Genomic DNA, 17,706 nt, shown 5'->3' with positions numbered 1-17,706 from the left:
GACAAAGATGTGAAATGCAGAGAGGAGCACGTTGGGTGCTGCAGTTTTACCCAATCCCTCATTTCCCTCCAGTGCTCCCTTTTCTTCCTTTCCTGCCCTCGTAAGTGCTGGGTTTGCTGAGGCTGGGGTGGCTTCCTGTGCCCAGCCAGGGCAGCAGGAGGGCTTGGGAGGGTCCATCTCTCCTCAGCATCCCCAGAGGCACCGCCCTGGGAAAGGGCACTTCTGGCAGGAGGAGCTGGAAACACAAGTGGATTTAACAGCAGGAGAAGTGGTTCCTCCTTGGAGGGTACATGTGGATATCCAGGAAAAGAATGCACTGTATTATTGGGTGGCAAAGGCATTTAAAATGCATTAATGACAGCAGAGTTCTGCTGCAGGGACTCCCCAGCCCCTGCCCCTGTGCTGGCAGCCTGTGCTGAATTCCATGGCCCCCTGGGCTCTGGCAAATCCCTGAACCAGAGGGAAGAACAAAGGCACTGAAGGATTTCACGTGGGCAACAAAATGTGGTATTTCCACCAGTATCTGAGCGACTCCCAAAAAACCCCCCCTGCCTGTGGGACAGGGGCGTCTCACTGAGCAAATGTTGCTTTTCTGGCTGAATAAAAGACTTGGGTTTCGTTGTGGAAACCATCCCATGCAGGAGGAAATGCTGGGTTCTGCAGTATGGGGTTTTTTTTTTTTCCATTCTCACTTCCCTGCAAAGCTGAGCACGCGTGCAGAAGGCATTTGGCATTGTTTAGTTGTGGTTCAGCGGGAATCAGGAACGTCAGATCCATGGAAAGGGAAGAATGTGAGGGTCTGGAATGCTGGTCATCTCCAGGGGGTTTTCAGCTCACAAATGGGCCTGTCCAAAGGAGGGGTTGGGATGTTTCCACCTGGGAGAAGTCTTTGCCCAGTATTATTGTTATATTTATTACAAGTTAGGTGGTTTGTTCGGGACACTTCTGACTTTTTTTTTTTTTTTAATATGGAAAGAATAATGCTACTTATTTATTTTAAGTAATTGCTAACTTGGAAGAAAAAAAGTTCAGAACTCAGTTCTTCATTGTTTTAAAATGTCACTTTAACATTTAAATTATACCCTAATCAGTTGTGAAATACTGACTCATCCCTGTCTGCTGCTGTCCACATTTTCTAATGTGGTCTGACAGCAGCAGGTGATTTATTTCATAGAAGAATTTTATGTTTGTTCTCAACTTTTTCCCCCCCTCCCTTTCTTTTTTGTTTCTGTGATTGCCATAAAAAGATTTAAAGCCCCTCCTGGCCCCGTGTGCGGAGCATAAAGCACAAAGCACTTCCTGAAAGGTAATTTTCCAGCAATGAAAACCACAAGAATTGTGTTTCAGGGTCTGCTCTTCTGTCATTCCCTGCTGCACCCAAACAGCCCTTTTTCTGTAGCTCTGAAGGGCCTGAATGCTGAAAACTGGGGGCTGGACATGAAAAACCCTCAGAGATGGGCAGTCAGAGCCCTTGGAAAGTTCCAGGTGCTTTCAGGTTGGGGTATGAGAAAGCTGATGCACAAAAGGAAGAGGCATTAAGTTAAAATTCCATGTATTAAGTGCACTTTGGGAGAGGCTTTGCTTTGCTCAGCAGCTACCTGGGAGGAAATGTTATTTATCTGGGAATGTGCATTTATGGAACATCAGTAATAGCCTCATAATTACATGTTTTAGGACTTGACCCTGGAGCAAAATGTAGTAATATCTGTCTGTTTGTTGGGCAGAGAGAGTCATTTCTCCCTCTGTGTGCTGGGATCTGCATCAGTTTGGTTTTCAAGGGCACTTAATGGAGCTCCATTTAAGTGAGAAGATGCACCTTGACTGACCTCGGGATGGGAAAGGTTTTCCTTGGGAAGGAGCCACTTCCCCAGCCCAGCCCAACCCAGTAACAGGCAGATCATTAACTCCAGGAGGAGATTTGTGCCCTGAATTTCGGTGGGGCTGGGATTTCTTCCTGTGTGTCTTGCCCTAAATAGCAAATTCAGTGGAATGGCGCGGGGTCACCCAGAGTTCTCCAGCTGAATGGTCCTGCTGGAATTGTCTGCAGCTCTCCCTGCTCACCAGTGAGCTGCTGCCTCGTGAAGCACTCGCAGCGTTGATGGCAGTGTGGGATTTCCAAGCCTCTCCAAACCCTCAGAATGACAGTTTTCTGTTATTTCCTCCAAAGCACAGATTTAATAAAGCCTGCAGGGACACGGCATCGCTGCAGATTGACAAGATGGAAATTGGCATAAATGTTCGGTGGTAAAACACTGAAACTCGTGCTAATGTTTTCTGAAGTAACACTGAGAAGGGGGTTTGAGAGTCGTTGTGCTTTCCCAGCACAGCCTCAGAGTGTTTGCACACCCAGCAGTGCTGGGGGACAGGGGCCCGGCTTTAATGGAAACAAAGACAAAGGATGTTCTCATTATTCTGCCATCTGCTAGACCTGGGGAGGTTTTTAGACTCACTTCATAACTTCCCTCTCATCTGACTTAATTTCCTTGGTTGGGTTCAGTCACATCCCTGGCGCCCTCAGCTCTTCCCTGCTCTGATCCTGGGTTCCTTCATCTCCTCTCTCATCCTTTGGCTGGATGTGTTCAGTGCTTTCCAACCTTCCATCACAAATCAATCCCTTCTGACTTATTTTTTTTTTTGCTGTTCTCTGAATTTTCTCAAAAAAAAGAATGACAAACTACCGAGATAAATTCCAGCCCTGCTGAAAATCAGTGGGAATTTCCCAGGTTTGACCCGATGAGAAGTTCTAGTGAAGGAAAAGCCTGGATTCCAGGGCTCCTGGAATTCAGAAGGTGAGGCTCAGAACACTCACTATCTTGCAGTTTCTGGCCCTACAAAAACCACTTTTCCCCTTTGATATCCCCTTTAGGGGCTGCAGGCAGTGGGAGCAGAGTAAAACCCCCTTGAGAATCTCCTCTGGGAGAGTGTGAACCAGCAGCTTGGTTGTCCCAGTGCTGCAGGGAGCTCTTCATGTCTGTGGTTAACACTGATCCCTGTTAAACCTGCAGCAGCTGGCAAAAGGAAATTAAATTCAGTGGCAGGAAGGGAGATTTGGGAGTTCAGGCACCGGGCTGTCACTCCAGGGAGGGAGGTTTAGTGTCTCCTTCTTCCACAGACACTTTCTGGGGGACCCTGGGTGAGTCATTTAATCTTTCTCTGCCTCAGTTCTCCGTCTGTAAAACTGTTCACTGCGGTGCTGCAGTTTCTGACGACTCTGATGCTTCTTTTCTGTCCCTTTTCCTGACAGTTCTCACACTTAAATTATTTGACTCTGCTTGTCTGTCCTCGCAAAGCACAACCCGACAGCTGCCGGCTCCTCTTTAAATCAGTTTTAAACAAAACCCCGAAGTGGTGTTTCATCAGAGAAACGGCACAAAGGGTGAAAAACGTGAAAAAAAAGTGAAAAACACCCCGTGAAAACCATCTCTGTTTCCCTTTCCTCCCCTTGCAGGCAATGAGAACAGCGAGGCCCTCCCGGAGTCCATCCCCTCCGCCCCCGGGACGCTCCCGCACTTCATGGAGGAGCCCGACGACTCCTACATCATCAAGAGCAACCCCATCGTGCTGCGCTGCAAGGCCAAGCCAGCCATGCAGATCTTCTTCAAGTGCAACGGGGAGTGGGTCCACCAGAACGAGCACGTGTCCGAGGAGAGCCTGGACGAGGCCACCGGTGAGGGCGGGGACAGGTCGGATCCCGGGAAAAGGTTCTTATCCCGGAGGGTGGTTGGGCACTGCCCAGGCTCCCCAGGGCAGTGGGCACAGCCCTAAGGCTGCCAGAGCTCCAGGAGGGGTTGGATGCTCCTCTGAGACTCGTGGGGATGGGCCTGTGGGGAAAAAAATCCCTTTTTCAAATTTAGAAGGGCGGCACAAACTCGGGGAACAAAGAAACGAGGAAGAATTTCTCTTGCTCCTTCCTCATCAAATTTCCAGGGAAAAAGACCCTTTGGGTTTGAACCTTACACATTTCATAGCTTCACAAAATCCCACCCTTTTCCAGATAAGTTTAATATATTCATTTTTGCCTGAAAAGGTTTCTTTTCTCTGAAGATGGGCGTCCCCTGCCAAAGGTGAGGGACCTTCCTTTGTTCTTAGCCCAGAGAGAGAAAAGAACCCCTGTGTACAAAATGGCCCCAAAAGAGTTTAATTTTTAGGAACTTTTGTTTTTGCCTTATCTGGCCAAAAAAGACCCTGATACTCCAGTCCAGTTTTTGGAACTTGGACATCTTACACAGCCTATATAAAAAACCCCGTATTTTTATTTCTCACAGAAGTGCTCTGAGTGCAAGTGTGTGTGGAGGAGAAGGGAGAGGGCTGGAAACGATCATCAGGTTTGATCAGGTCCCATCACTCCCCTCGACCTTTTCTCATTTAGCAGCATCTTGATAAGTATTGCAAACCAATTTAATGCCTGTGACTTCACAATTCTGTTTTGTTATTGCTTTTCTCCTCTTCTGAAATTCCAGGATTGCTAGGCAACTCCAGGCCTTGGAATAGCAGAGTGTGTGTGTGTGTGTGTGTAACATCTTCTCTGGCAATACAAGAAATTCCTTTTTTTAGAGGCAAAAACGCCACTTAAAAAGAAGATGCATCTCCTAAAGTGGTGTTTGGCATTCCTTCTAAGTGACATACTCTGAAGAAATTTCATACTGAAGGTTTTTGTAAATGCTAATCTGGAAGAATTTTAATTTTTACCGTTACCTTTTCGGAAATAACTTAATAGGCATAACCTTTACTTCTGCAGGCACTGCTGAATCAATAGAGGAGAAATCTCGTCCCTGAAAGCTTTCCTTCCATATGGCTGATGAAAATGTGTCTTGTGAATGCTGCAATTATGTTTTCTAAGCCTTGGATTAATAACAGAATGAAACAAGATAAAGTAACACTGAGGGGTTTTTTTTAGATGATGCCAGAAATGTTGAGGTTTGAGCCGTGGGGGCACAGGCTGAGCAAAGGGGGGCTGGGGTGCAGGACCACGGAATGGGTTGGGTTGGAAGGACCTTAAAGCCCATCTCGTTCCCAGCCCTGCAGGGACACCTTCCACGAGACCACAGGAGTGGTGCAGGTTTGGGTTCAGCCCAGGGATGGAGGGTTGGTCTCTCAAAACAAGTGTGGTGCAGACAGGGCAGGGTCTGAGAGTTCCCAAAACTGCCCGAACGGTCCTTGGGACACAGAAATGGGGGTAAAGGCAAGGTGCAGTGCAGTGCTGAGGGACAGACATGGCTCTTCTCTCACCGTGGTGGATCTGTGGCCGTGAATTATTTTGGAGCTCAGCCCTCAGTGAACAGCAGACTCCTGGGCTTTTTGGAATGAATGTGTGTCCTGGCAGTGCTCTCCTTTCTGGAGTCGAATCTGGGGCATAAACATGTCTGTTCCCAGGCACACACAGTGTTCTGTGTGCTGTGTGAGCTCCATCTGGAAAAACTGCACTGGGACTGGGGCCAAAACCGGTGCTTTTGGTTGCAGGGGGGTTCTGGTCCCTCGCTGAGGGGAGGCTGCACTGCAGCAAAAGGATCTGTCCCTCCCCACCCTTCCACTGTTTGTGTGGGACTCAGATTCTGAGGGGAGGTGTAGAAGTGGTGAAAAATAGCAACAAGAAACCCAAACAAGGGGAAATTCAGCGCTGAGTGAGAGAAATGTGTCTTGGCATCTCTGTAAACTCCTGCCAGGAGCTGCTGGCAGTGGGACCTGCAGGCACCGTGTCCTGCTGGATGTCCCCGAGCTCTGCACAGGGGCCAGGGGGGGACACACGATGGGGAGGGGTTTGTTTGTCGTCCTGATGAACAGAACCCAGTTTTCCGTGGTTTTGTTTTTATGGGAGGGGAAATTAAACACCTCAGGGTAGCACAGGAGTCCCTGGGAACCTGAAATGGAGGAACAGCAGGAGAGGAAGGGATTTTGTAGTTCTGGGCTGTGCCTTGTGCTGCCTGCCTGGGAATGTCCTGGGAATGTCTGGAAGGGTTTGCTCTGGGTGGCTCTGTTGTGGATTTGCTGCTCTGTGTCTGCCTCCCCTGTTCATTCCCTGAACGTGGCAGAGCAGGGACTTTGCTGTCTCTCTTCTCTGGCTCATCAAGTGAGAGCTTGAGCTTGGAGATGCTGCCGTGATAAAAGAATAATAATTACAGTTTGATTCATTTCCTCCTGCTTTCTTTTCCCTGCCTGAGCACTGCCCATGCACTCCAGAATGCCTTTGCAAACCCTCCAGTTCTGGTTTCACCAGAGCATCAGCCCTGCCTGGAGTAACTCGAGTTTCCTTGTCTGATAACTAAAAGGATTACAGCAATAACTGCTGTCAGTGTTTTCCTCATTTAAACAAATAAAGCTGACAAATGCTGAAGTTCTCTGCAGCTCTGTTGTGTTTAGTACATGGAGAGCAATTATTCATCTGCTGCCAGCATTAGTCTATCTGCAGCTAAACCATCCAGCAGAGCAGAAAGCTCATTAGCATATCAGTGCCACAGCCATAATTTCATATTCTGTACGGCTGTACTGTAAAACAAAAGATGATGGTTATAATTTGCACAATAATTTAAAGGGTTGGACTTGCAGTGCTTATTAGAGTTATTCAAGTCACAGGTAAAAATGTTGCTCTTGTTTATGATGTGCCTGGTTTTATTTGCATGGATTTTTCATTCGCTGTCATTTCCCAGGAACAATTTTTCTGGTGTTTCTCAAGATGCAGGAGGGGAGGTGAATGTGTTTGCTGGTGAAATACAGGGATGAAAAATGAAGAATATTCCTCTCCTCCCAATAGGTTTGCTTTCTGTAGTTGTTTCTAAAACAAATGAAAATAGCTCTGCTTTCTCCATAAACAAAACATAACTTTCCCCAAAGACTCGATGTTCTCCAGAGGCCCCGTCCAGCCCCAACAATTCTGAGATTCTGCTGTTTTGGATGCATTTATTTTGTCTATGGGTAACCTGGGAGACCTTCAAAAAGACCTGAAATCCTACCTGGCCCATTCTCAAAACGCTGATCCACCAGCTCCCCAAAGTCATGTGCTGTTTGTTTGCCACATTAAACGTGGGCTGATTTATAGACTAATTAAACACCATGTCAGTGAGAGGAAGAGCTGGGCAGGAGAATATTCTGCCTTAATAAATCCAGGGCTGTAAATGCCTGAATTCACTGACGCCTGCCCAGAAATGTGCAGTGCCCACGAGCCAGGAAATGGCTTCTGCTTCTCGAAAATTCATCGTCAGGGGGTGATGACTTTTTTGGGTTGGTGTCAGCAGTTCTGTCACTGTCAGCCTGGATGCACCAGGAACCTGCTCTCAGACCTTTGTTTGCTGCTTCCCCAAATGCCCAGAGGGGCTCAGGGGTGGAGGGCTCAGAGCCCCCAGGGTCCCAGGGGGGTCAGCAGGGCTGCAGTTCATCCCCAGGAAGATGCTCCTGAGAGGTCCTGCTGGGAACCAGCTGATGGTGGGGTGGGAGGATGGCTGGAGATGTTTGGGTCCAGCAGGAGGCTGAGCTGTGTTTGCCACGGGCTCATTAAGGTTGGAAAAGAGCTGTGAGATCGTTTGCAGGCAGCACAGACACCCAGGCTGCAGGGACAGAGGGGCACGGAGCTCTGGAGTGCTGGGTGAGTGATTCCTGGTGGGGCCAGGCCAGCCTGGAAAGGTCACTTTGTCAAGGACTTCATCCCTTCTCACCCTTGTTGAAGCCTTTGAGCAGATGGGGTGTGACCTGGTTGGACAGGTGGATTTGGGGGGCTCTGGAGCTGCACAGCTCTGACTGAGATCGCTCAGGGGCTGCACGTGGCTTGATTTGCCAGAGCTGGGGAGCAAGAGGTGCCATGGATGTCATCCATGGGTGTCTCTCCGTGTCCCACAGCCCGGGGGGGTGCTGGGATGCCAAACTCCAGCCAGTGAAGACCTGCTGGGTGGGTCACCAGCACTCAGGTGCTCTCCGAGGGAACTCACCGTGGCTCATCTAACCCTAAACCTTTCCAGATCACTCCAAAATGCTCTGATCCTGGGATTTATCCCTGGCAGGGCAGCTGGGCTGGGGAAATGGGGCATCCTCGTGGCAGTGGCAGCAGGGAGGGGTCTCTGGCAGAGCTGCCCCTTCCGAGGGCCGGGTTTGTTTCCCGAGGGTTTGTTGTCAGAAAACCACGGGAGTGTTTGTGAGCAGCTCTGTTAAAAACAGCACCGACAGGGGGAAAACGAAACGTAAATAAAAACAACCGGGAAACCTCCGTTTGTTTGTTTATCAGAGAGGGAATAAATATTTGAGTGACTAAAGTGATTTTTGAGACAGCTGGGGCAGCTGTCACAGGTTTGTCAGTGTCTTTGGGTGTTGGTGTGGAGCCAAACAGGCTAAATGAAGAGAAGTAAAAATCCCCTTTGCCTGTTGCCGGAAAAGTGGCAAATACTTTGTATTTTTGTATGTGTTGAGTGGTATTTAAGCTTGTCTGACCATCCCTGCCCCTTTCTGGAGCACCCCCAGTGCTTTTTGCCATCTCTGCTGTTTGCCAGAGGAGCACACTGACTTCCCAGTGCCTTTGAGGAGTGAATGCCCAGCTGTTAATGATGCCTGAGATTAAGTGGAAGCCAATTTTTATGGAGTTCAGGCTTAGAATTCTTGCTGCTTTATAAACTTCACAGGCATGAAATACTTTAGGATCGAGTTTTCTTTCATTTCCAGTGAAGGGGAAATAAGTGTCTTGGGACTGCACAGGAGGAGAAAGAAGGAAGTACAAGGCATAAATGTTTTCTATTTTCATTTAATGTCTTTCTGACTCTTTCAAATGATTCCTAATGCCTCTGAGCCCAGATCTGGGTTATGTTTCCCCTCCCAAGGTTGTCACACAGAGGTGGTTGCAGATCTGGTGTGTAAGATGAGGTGTCAGGTGCAGGAGGCTTCTCGAGGGCTTGAATTTACCATCAGGTTTTGGCTGAAGCAAATGCTCCTGGTCTGAAGGGCCCCAGTGCTGAACTTCACCTGTGCTTGAGAAGGGTTTTCAAGGAGATGTCAGATCAAAAGAGTTTTATCGTGTCTTGTGAAGTTCCAGATAAACATTCTGGGCGAGGAAGGCACCAGAGAGGAGGTTTCTGAGGGGGTTGTTCTGTGCTTGCAGAGACCACAGTGGGTAATTCACATACCTACTCATCTTACAGAACGTAATTAGCGGCAATGTATTGTTGTCAGAGTAATTAAAGCTTCGCCTTGATTAAGAATGGAAAGCTGTCAGTTCAGAGGAAAGCTTGGGGTAACTCTGCCCACTCCCCGTCCCTGCTGACTCTGTGCCTCTCTCCCCGCAGGGCTCAAGGTCCGGGAGGTTTTCATCAACGTCACGAGGCAGCAGGTGGAGGATTTCCACGGCCCAGAGGATTACTGGTGCCAGTGCGTGGCCTGGAGCCACCTGGGCACCTCCAAGAGCAGGAAGGCGTCCGTGCGCATCGCCTGTGAGTGCCAGCTCTGCTGGGCTGGGCTGGGCTGGGCTGGGCTGGGCTGGGCTGGGCTGGGCTGGGCTGCGCTGGGGAACTCTGCTCCTGGGCTCCAACACCACCAGCCAGCTCCTCAGGCGCTGCTGTCCACGGCAGCCCTCGCTGGGGGACACCCTGGGAATATCCCGGGAGGCCAGGGGTGTCAGGGGAGGGAAAAACCTCCTCCCTCCTTTCTCTGAGGAACGAGCACATCCCTGGCAGAGCTCAGGTGCCACAGGGGCTCTGCTGGTTCTCCCTGGGCTGAGCTCACAGGGCTTAGAAACAAAGAATGTTCAGTGCTGTTCATGGAGACATTTATGGAAGCACTGCTGAAGGGAATGAAATAATTCCCAGGCAAGGTGGGTGATGTTGCACTTCTTTAGCTCCAGAGCTGATGTTCAGTGCCCAGACTGGGCTTATCTCTGTGCCCATGTGTGTGACTGAGTGTGGGCTCATAACTCACAACCAGCCCATCACTGCTGGAAAGGTGCAAAACAGGCCAGTGCAATAAATGCCCCCATAGCCAGAGGGACAGAAGAGAGACAGAACCCAAATGCGATTGTGGCCGTGAGACTGTGGAGCTACTCAAAGCCTCATCCAATTTGGGCCTTGCAATTGGATCTGTGATGGTTTTCTGACAGAATCAGAGCCTGAAGCCCCTCTTTGCCAGCAGAGAATTCAGGGAATTGCTCCCCCCAAACTGCTGTGAACCCTTTCCCTTTAAATCACCACCCCAGGTCTTCCCTTTCCAGTCCTAGGAAATGAGGCAACGGGAGGGAGAAATGATTCCTGGGAGGAGATGAGGGCAGCAGGAGAAGGCTGGGGAGGTCCAAATGAGAAACTCTGAAGGGTAACCTCCCAGGTGGTGTTCCAGCAGTTCTTGATAAATCTAAAATGGTGTCTTTTAACAAGATACATGTTGAACAGGACGAAGTAAACATCTGAGAGAAGTAAAAAGGACAATGTGACAACTCCTCCATTTTACAAATGGCAGTTTTGTTTTGTTTTTTTTGTTGCTGGCTGATTCTGTTTGAATGTCTAAATACCTATAAATTCAATTTTTTATTTCACTGCATTAACTGTCATAACACTGAGCTAATAATTCCCCTGCACTGCTGAGCTGCAAAGGGCCTTTATCTGAATTGAATTTTTATTGACTTTTCTCCACGCTGTGATTTCCCAACCCCCCAAAATGACAATTTGAGTCCAGCTCGGAGCAGGTGGAGCCACAGTGGGATTTCAGGCTGTGGCACCAGCCCTGCCCAGCACCCCCCCAGCTGCCACCCCGGATCCCATTAACCTGTCCCTGCTCCCAGAGGCTCTTCAGCCCGGCCCTGGAATGTTCTGAGTGCTGTGGCTGAGAGCTGAGCTCCTCTGCTGCCTCTTCTGCTGCCACTTGGGCTTGAAAGCCGGGGCTTTTTATGGGAAGAGCAGCAATTCCTGAGGGCAGGGATGATGGGGCTGGGCAGAGCTCCAGGCAGAGCTGCAGCAGGAGACTGGAACCCCCCCAGACACCCAGAGCTCTGAGTGCTCAGGGCACTGTGTCATCCTGTCCGTGGGGAACAACCTCCCTGCTGGACCTGGGACGTGGATTTCTGACTGAGGGAACCTGGGATGTGGATTTCTGACCGAGGGAATGCCCTGTGGAGCACGGGGGATGAGCCTGGCAGGTCCAGACACTACCCAGGATGTGTTCTCAGCTCCTTTGGGGTGCACAGGGAAGAACTGAACACTTTTTTCCTTCCCCCTTTTTTTTTCTTTTGCACTTAAATCCCAAAGATTCTTGAGTTGTGAGTCAGGTCCAGAGCGTTGCAGCACTGTTACGTTTCTCTGGAAAAAGCAGGTGAGTATTTCTGTGAGATAGTGGGGGAGGCAGAGAAAATGAGAAGATGGATCTTGCTCCATTTTTCATCCCAATAAAGGCATTTGTAGGCACAGCTGCAGCTCGGCTGTTAATGAATGGCTTTTTAAACAGAGGACTGGAAAAGATGTTGGTTACCCATGGGGGAAAAAAATCAACATCAACAGAGAACGATGAAAAGGAGAACCCAGGCACTGTGTGCATCTCTCTCCAGTGAGCAGCTTGCCAAGACAAGTCTTCCTGTATTTTGTGTAATCTGTGGAAGTGGGACTGCCTGGGAGCTGCTGCCGAGCCAGGGCTGCATTTCAGCAGGTGTGAGCAAGGCAGGGAATGAAGGCAGTAAATCCACCCTGTGGAGTGTGAGACTGTGTGAAGGCACCGAGTGTTCCCAGTGGAACATCCCTGCTCTCCCAGCACCTGCAGGAAGGAGCATTCCTGGCGTTCTGTTTTCCTCCCACAGCAAGGAGAACATCCCCTATTCCCGGGCATCCCTGGGGCAGGTCCGGGATGTTGGATCCAGCTCTCCTTTGGGTCTGCTCTGGTTTGCCCAGACACTTGTCCCCGGAAGTGCTGCCACCACATCAGTGTGGCCGAGACATTCCTCACCCTCAGCTGGGCTGGGGTGTCTGGAGTGAAGAACCTCGGAATTGCTTGGAATTGCTCTCAGTCCTTCCCTACAACTCGCTGTGTGTGCAGCCCAAAGGACACATCCCCCTTGGGATGTGCTGTCAGACCCTCCCCTGGGCAGGGGGTGCCAGGAACATGGGCCACCCAGGCTTGGCTTCTCTCAGCTGGTTCTCCCGGCACCCCCAGAATTCCACAGGGTTGGTTTTTTGCCTTCAGTTCCCCTGTTTTGGAAAGGCAGCAGCTCCAGGGAGTGAGTGCCCAGCTGGAACATGGGGAGGGAGGTTCTGGCATGGGTTGTGTCTGCACTCAGGTGGTTTTGGAAAGGTGGAGAAATGGGAACACAGCTGGAGGTGATGGGATCTGGGCAGGAATTAGTAACACTTGGTTATCTGAGGGCAGGCTCACCCTGCAGCCAGCACAGGGCTCTTGGGGCAGGAGTGGCCTTCGGATGGGTGATGGATTCTGATGAGTTCCTGCTTTAAATCCTGCAGATCTGAGGAAGAACTTCGAGCAGGACCCGCAGGGGAAGGAGGTTCCCATCGAGGGGATGATTGTCCTGCACTGCCGACCCCCCGAGGGGGTTCCTGCGGCCGAGGTGAGGCTCTGGGGGGGCAGGGGAGGAGCAGGAGGGCTCAGCTCTCTACCCAAACCCAGGAGAGTTCTCTGAGAAATCCAGGTTTTGAGACAATCTCTGGTGTTTTCGTGCTTCCAAACCGAAAACAGATTTTTTCGGCTCGTTTTCTCGGGGGTTGCTTTTCTCCTTGAAAAGTAAAAAAAAAAAAAAAACAAAGGGAAAAGACAAACCTAAAAATATTATGATGAATTGTTGCTGGAGAAGGGAAAATCTGCTGCAGATAGTAATTTGGTGGGTTTTTGCTTAGCTTTAAACATGTTTTTTGTCATTGGAGTTGAATCTTAACAGGAAACTAATGGGGATGCCTTAAAATGGCCCCAGCCAGGCTGTTCTGGCAGGGAGATGTTCTAAGTGGGTCGTGGTTAAAAATCTGCTACAGAGGCTTTAAAAACAACAAGAAAACGTTGTGTTTCTAATTGCACTCTGCAGGCTCTTCAGCATCTTCTGAGGAAGACAAATAGGTTCGCTCAGAAGTTATTTTTGCCCCTTATCTCCACCATCACTGGGGTTTGTTTTGATTGAGGGAACAAAAGGAGAGAGGGAAAATAAACTCCAGAGAAATGTGTGTCTTTTAGCCAAGGAGGAGAGTGTTGGGCAGATGCCACTGAAAATAAAGAGGAGAAATGCAGCAGAAAGGGGTGCAAAGGCACTGCCAGTGAGGTGGAAATGGTGCAGCCCCAGAGGAGAGTGAGTTGGAAATGAGGATCGATTTGTGTCCAGGTTTCTGATGTGCCTTACTCTGGCATTCAGGTTTCTGCCCCCACCTTCCCCTCAGCTGTGTTATTTTTCCTTGTGTTTAGTGTTTCTAGAAAAGTGGATGTTGCCTTACAGAGAATTGCCAGAGTTACTGAATGTGTGCTCTGGTAAATGGATCTGTTTCGTAGGCAAAACAAACTTCCAGAGGTGCCTAAACATCCTTGGTCTGTTTGAGTTTCACTGAGAATTTCAGGATTTGTTGAACTACACAGCTTCACACTCCCAGTTAAACAGAGGCTCTGTCTTCTGTGGAAGTTAGGAATTATATCTGATGGAAGAGTGACATTTTAATTGCTTTCTGCAGATAAAAATGGTGGAGTTCCCAATAAACCCTGCCATACTGATGTTGACAGTAAACTTGTTATTGCTGTTAATAAAGCCTGTAAATCTCACCAGGTCGTATTTGCTTTGGCCAATAACATTTCCCATCAAGGCTCAGGCTAATTCTGGGCCCATCAAGGTAAAGAGGCTGCTGGAAATAATTCAGTGAGTCTGGGTTAAATCAGTCCTGGCTCTGGGCTGGGACACTGAGCTCGAGGTTCTAAACTCTGCTGGTACCTTCCAGTGAAAGAACAACCTGCCCTGTTAAACCCAGGGGTGAGAAATGGCTGAGACAGCCCCAAACCCCACTCAGGGATTGTTCTGGGGGTGCTCAGAAGTGCAGGAGGTTCCAACCCCAGCGCTGGCAACAAACCCCGTGGTTCTGAGCCAGGAATTTATTTCCTGGGTGAAAACACAAGGCTTGAAATAACTCTGGACAAAGGAGCTGGTCTTGTGTTTCATTAGATGCAAAGTGGATGCTAATTGTGGGTTGTTGTGGTTGGTTGGTTGTTTAATCCACACTGGGCACGGGGCTGGAAATGGGAACTGAAAACAAAGGGATCCCAGATTCCAGCCCCTCCTGTGTTCCCAGTGTGTGTCTGAGTCCCTGGGGAAGGGTTTGGTTATTCCATCAAGTGTAGGAGTTCAGGAATGTTGTTTCCCCAAAACCCAAACCCATTCCCTGTGTTTGCCCCCATCCCTCGTTAATCCAGGTATTCCCGGCAGAGGCTGGGAAGGGCTGGGACAGTGGAACCTAAAACTGGAGTGAAGCCTCAGTTCAGCCCAGTTCTTCATGTGAACCTGCCCCACTGTCAAGGATATAAATCTTTGTGCCTGGAATTGTTTTTCTGGATCTTGGGGGCGCTGAAGGTTTCTTAAACCCGAGGCTGGAAACCCTGAAAGTGAATGTTCTTCACCTACCCCACGGCTTAATCTGAAAATTCCTGTCATTAGTCCTGAAGAAGTGGAAGGCAGGGATATTTCCTAGGGACGGCTGACACGGTTTCCTTGGAATTACCTCGCCAGGAGGGAGAAACTTTCTTTTCCACCGCTCCTTTCCACATCTTCAGTCACTCCTCAGATGCTCTCACCTGGTGATTTTAGCCACTGCTCGTCTGAAACCCAGTGAGGGGCTCTCAGCAGTCCCTGGGTGTTCTCACAGGTCAGCGTTTCCCAGGTGTGTCCATGCCCTCGCTGTGCCTTTGGGCAGGAGAAGGTTTTGAACTGAGCAGCAGCACTGGGGGCCAGCTCTGAGCCCCCCGAGGTGTCAGCACAGGCCAGTGGTGCCTCTCGGGGCCAATCCTCTAATGCAGTCAGTTGTTTGTGGGGTGGGAGGACGCAGGGATGGAGATGAGCCCTCACAGGGAGGTGATTCTCTGCAGAGAATTCCTCCTGGTGAAGTTTTGTTGGGAGAAATGTCTGTTCCTTCCATCTGCTCGGAGGGGGTGAGGCTTCCACCAGCAGCAATAAGAACACCCAGATTAAATCTGCTTAAATGTGTTCATTTCTGCACACGGGAGGTATAAAGACGGTTAGGAGAGGATGCATTAAAGGTCTGGATCCGTAGTTTAAATGAGTTTAAAGTGTCTGTGGCTTAAAACTCGGCGTGGGTCAGTGAATTTCCCAGGAATTGGAAGCTCCTGTGACACCGTGGCTGCTCTGCCCCCACGGCTCAGTTTAGTAAATAGTCTTTAAGCTGAATAACATGCCAGTGAAAGCAAACAATCCAGGGATTACAAACAGGGAGCAGCAGGGTTTTAATTCTGGAGATGAGAGCATGAGACCATTGTGCACACCTCTGCTTGGGATTTGGGGCTCTCTGGGTGCATCATTTACAGCACTGAGAAAGAAAACCCAAATCTTGATGCTGGGCAGACAAAAAAGGTTTTGAATCCTCTTCTCATGCATTTACATAGCAAGCAGAGAGAGCTGGTGAGCAGCTGTGCTTGCAGGCATCAGCACCCAACCCAAATAAATTCAGTTTTTATGAGTTAAGCATCGAAATAAAAAAGAAAATTCAGCATTTAAATAGAACAGCTGAAAATCCCCTGCTGTGGCAAGTGTTGATTCAAATCTAACAGTCTCTGCTGGCACGGGCTCTGTGGGAGCAGAGCCATCCCTCTCACTATTGATGTGGAGTTGGCCTGGGGAAGAGTCAGTTCTGGCTCTCGGTCCCCCAGCAGCTTCTCCCCACGGAGATGTTTATTAATTGTGTGCAGCAGAGGCCTCCTTTGGCTCCCTGTGTGCCCTGGGGAGCAGTGGGGGATCCTCCCGGGATCAGCTGAGCTCCCAGAGGGATCCCCCTGCTCTGGGTGTGGTTGTGCTGCCAGGGGGGGACCCGGGCTGGGCTCTCTGAGCCCCCCCTGCATTGCTGGGACTGTTTCAGGGGAAGGGGTTCTGCTCTGCACTGGCAGGATGAGAATGAGAGGGGAGGGAGGGCTGAGTTCCCCCAGAAGGTGTGGAGCTGAATGTTGGGTTTGCCAGAGCCACATCTTCAGCCTTGTGGCTGATGAGGATCCGTGACTGCTCAGCAGGGCTGACCCTGCCCATCACACACAGCCTGTGGTTTGGGGAACACCCTGCAGGAATCCACGAAGGGAAGAGCAGCTTCTCCAATAGAGGGATGTTTTTACAGCAGTGTGTTTGACAGGGACACGACACACGACGTGTTCCTCGAGGTGCATCATCTGCTGCTCTCCCTTGGCAGTTCCCTCCCTTCACACGAATCCCGTGGCTGCAGAGGAGCCTTTCCACAGCTCAGACAAGTGCAGTGTGTCATTGAGGTGGAGTGTTGCTCACCCCAGGGTTGTGCTGCTTTCCTGCTCTGCCCGTGTTTGTCGTGGCCCTGCAGGTTCAGTTCGTGGCCCTGCACGTCCCCAGCAGACACAGCAGTTATTCACGGGGCACTCCTGGGGCTCAGCACCAGGGAAGCCTCACGCTGCTTTCAGATGATTTTTAGAGCATATCCTTGACCTGCAGCCTGGCATAAAACACACTCTGTGCTCGGCCTTGGCCGGGGTTCAGGTCCTGTGTGGGGCTCAGTGGGGATGGGAGGTGGAACTGGAGCTCACCCAGCCCAGCCTGCTGGAAACACAGAGAAGGTGGGAGGGGGTGCCCAGCAGAGCTCAGGGGACTCTGTTTGCTCCCCAGGTTCTTGGGCATTTTCCTCTTTGTTCATCCCAGTCCTGGAAGGAGGCATTTGTGGGGTCCAGCCTGGGGTCACCCAAACCCTGATCCCCTGCAGCCAGAGCTCAGCACAGGGGTCAGTCAGCAGATGGGATGGATGGATGGATGGGTGGATGGATTTGCCTTCCTGTTCATGGAATTCTGATCTTTTTATGGGCACTGCTCCATTTTGTGCAGCACAATACAGAATAAGACCTCTTGTTTCTTTTCTCCTATACGTCTCCTCAAGGGAATTTCCTGGCATATGCATCCCTTATCTTCTCAGCCGACCTTTTGGTCTTCCTTTAAGTAGGTTTTCTCCAGTCTGTGCTCTCTTCAGTTTTTTGAAACTCTTCATTTTTGGGGGTGGGGAAAGGCATAAAACATAATGGATCCTCCTTTTTTCAGTGCTTGACAAGCTTGTTGCTACCTCTGTATGTGCTGAGTGTCAGCATCTTCAGCTCTCCTCCTCTCTGTGTAGTGCTTTCTCCTCATTCTGCTTTTAAATAACTCTTCTCTGAAGAAGTGAAGCCTCTCAGGTTATTTTTCTGTTGTTCTGCCCCAAGTGCAGTGGAGGTACAGCTGTGGGTTTCTAAATAGGTCCTAAGCCCCCATCCCTGAGAAATCCCTGAGAAATCCCCGTTGTCCTGTGATTTTCTGGGTGTCACAGCCCTGCCATCACCACGATCCAGTGCTGCTCAGACCCATTACCCTGGCTGTCTAAAGCAGCTTTGGTGGGATTTCAGATCCATAATGCTGGCAGGTTGGGAACCCTAATCACCCCTCAGTGCTTCCCTCTGCTCCTTCCAGAGGGTATTTTTCTTTCTGTTGGTTGTAAGAACTGGCTGAGCTGAGCTGGAGCCGTGACAGGACCGTTTCCCCTCAGAGTGGAGCAGTGAAGGACGGGGGCCCCTCAGTTC

General features: G+C 50.0%; 1 protein-coding gene across 1 annotated transcript in view; it reads left to right on the top strand.

Annotated features, from left to right (window-relative positions):
* Positions 1-3,438: 3,438 nt before the first annotated feature.
* The window catches only part of UNC5D (unc-5 netrin receptor D), a gene marked incomplete at its 5' end in the record, with an annotated part of 46,871 nt that continues 32,603 nt past the window's right edge, over positions 3,439-17,706 (top strand). The window contains 3 exons of the mRNA XM_017831938.1: positions 3,439-3,667; positions 9,258-9,401; positions 12,402-12,505. Of these exons, the coding sequence (XP_017687427.1) occupies positions 3,439-3,667; positions 9,258-9,401; positions 12,402-12,505 (477 nt within the window). The remainder of the gene's footprint in view (positions 3,668-9,257; positions 9,402-12,401; positions 12,506-17,706) is intronic.

Source organism: Lepidothrix coronata, unplaced genomic scaffold, assembly GCF_001604755.1.
Source record: "Lepidothrix coronata isolate B3197 unplaced genomic scaffold, Lepidothrix_coronata-1.0 Scaffold197, whole genome shotgun sequence".
Classification (NCBI taxonomy): domain Eukaryota; kingdom Metazoa; phylum Chordata; class Aves; order Passeriformes; family Pipridae; genus Lepidothrix; species Lepidothrix coronata.
This window is presented reverse-complemented; position numbering and strand designations above follow the sequence as displayed.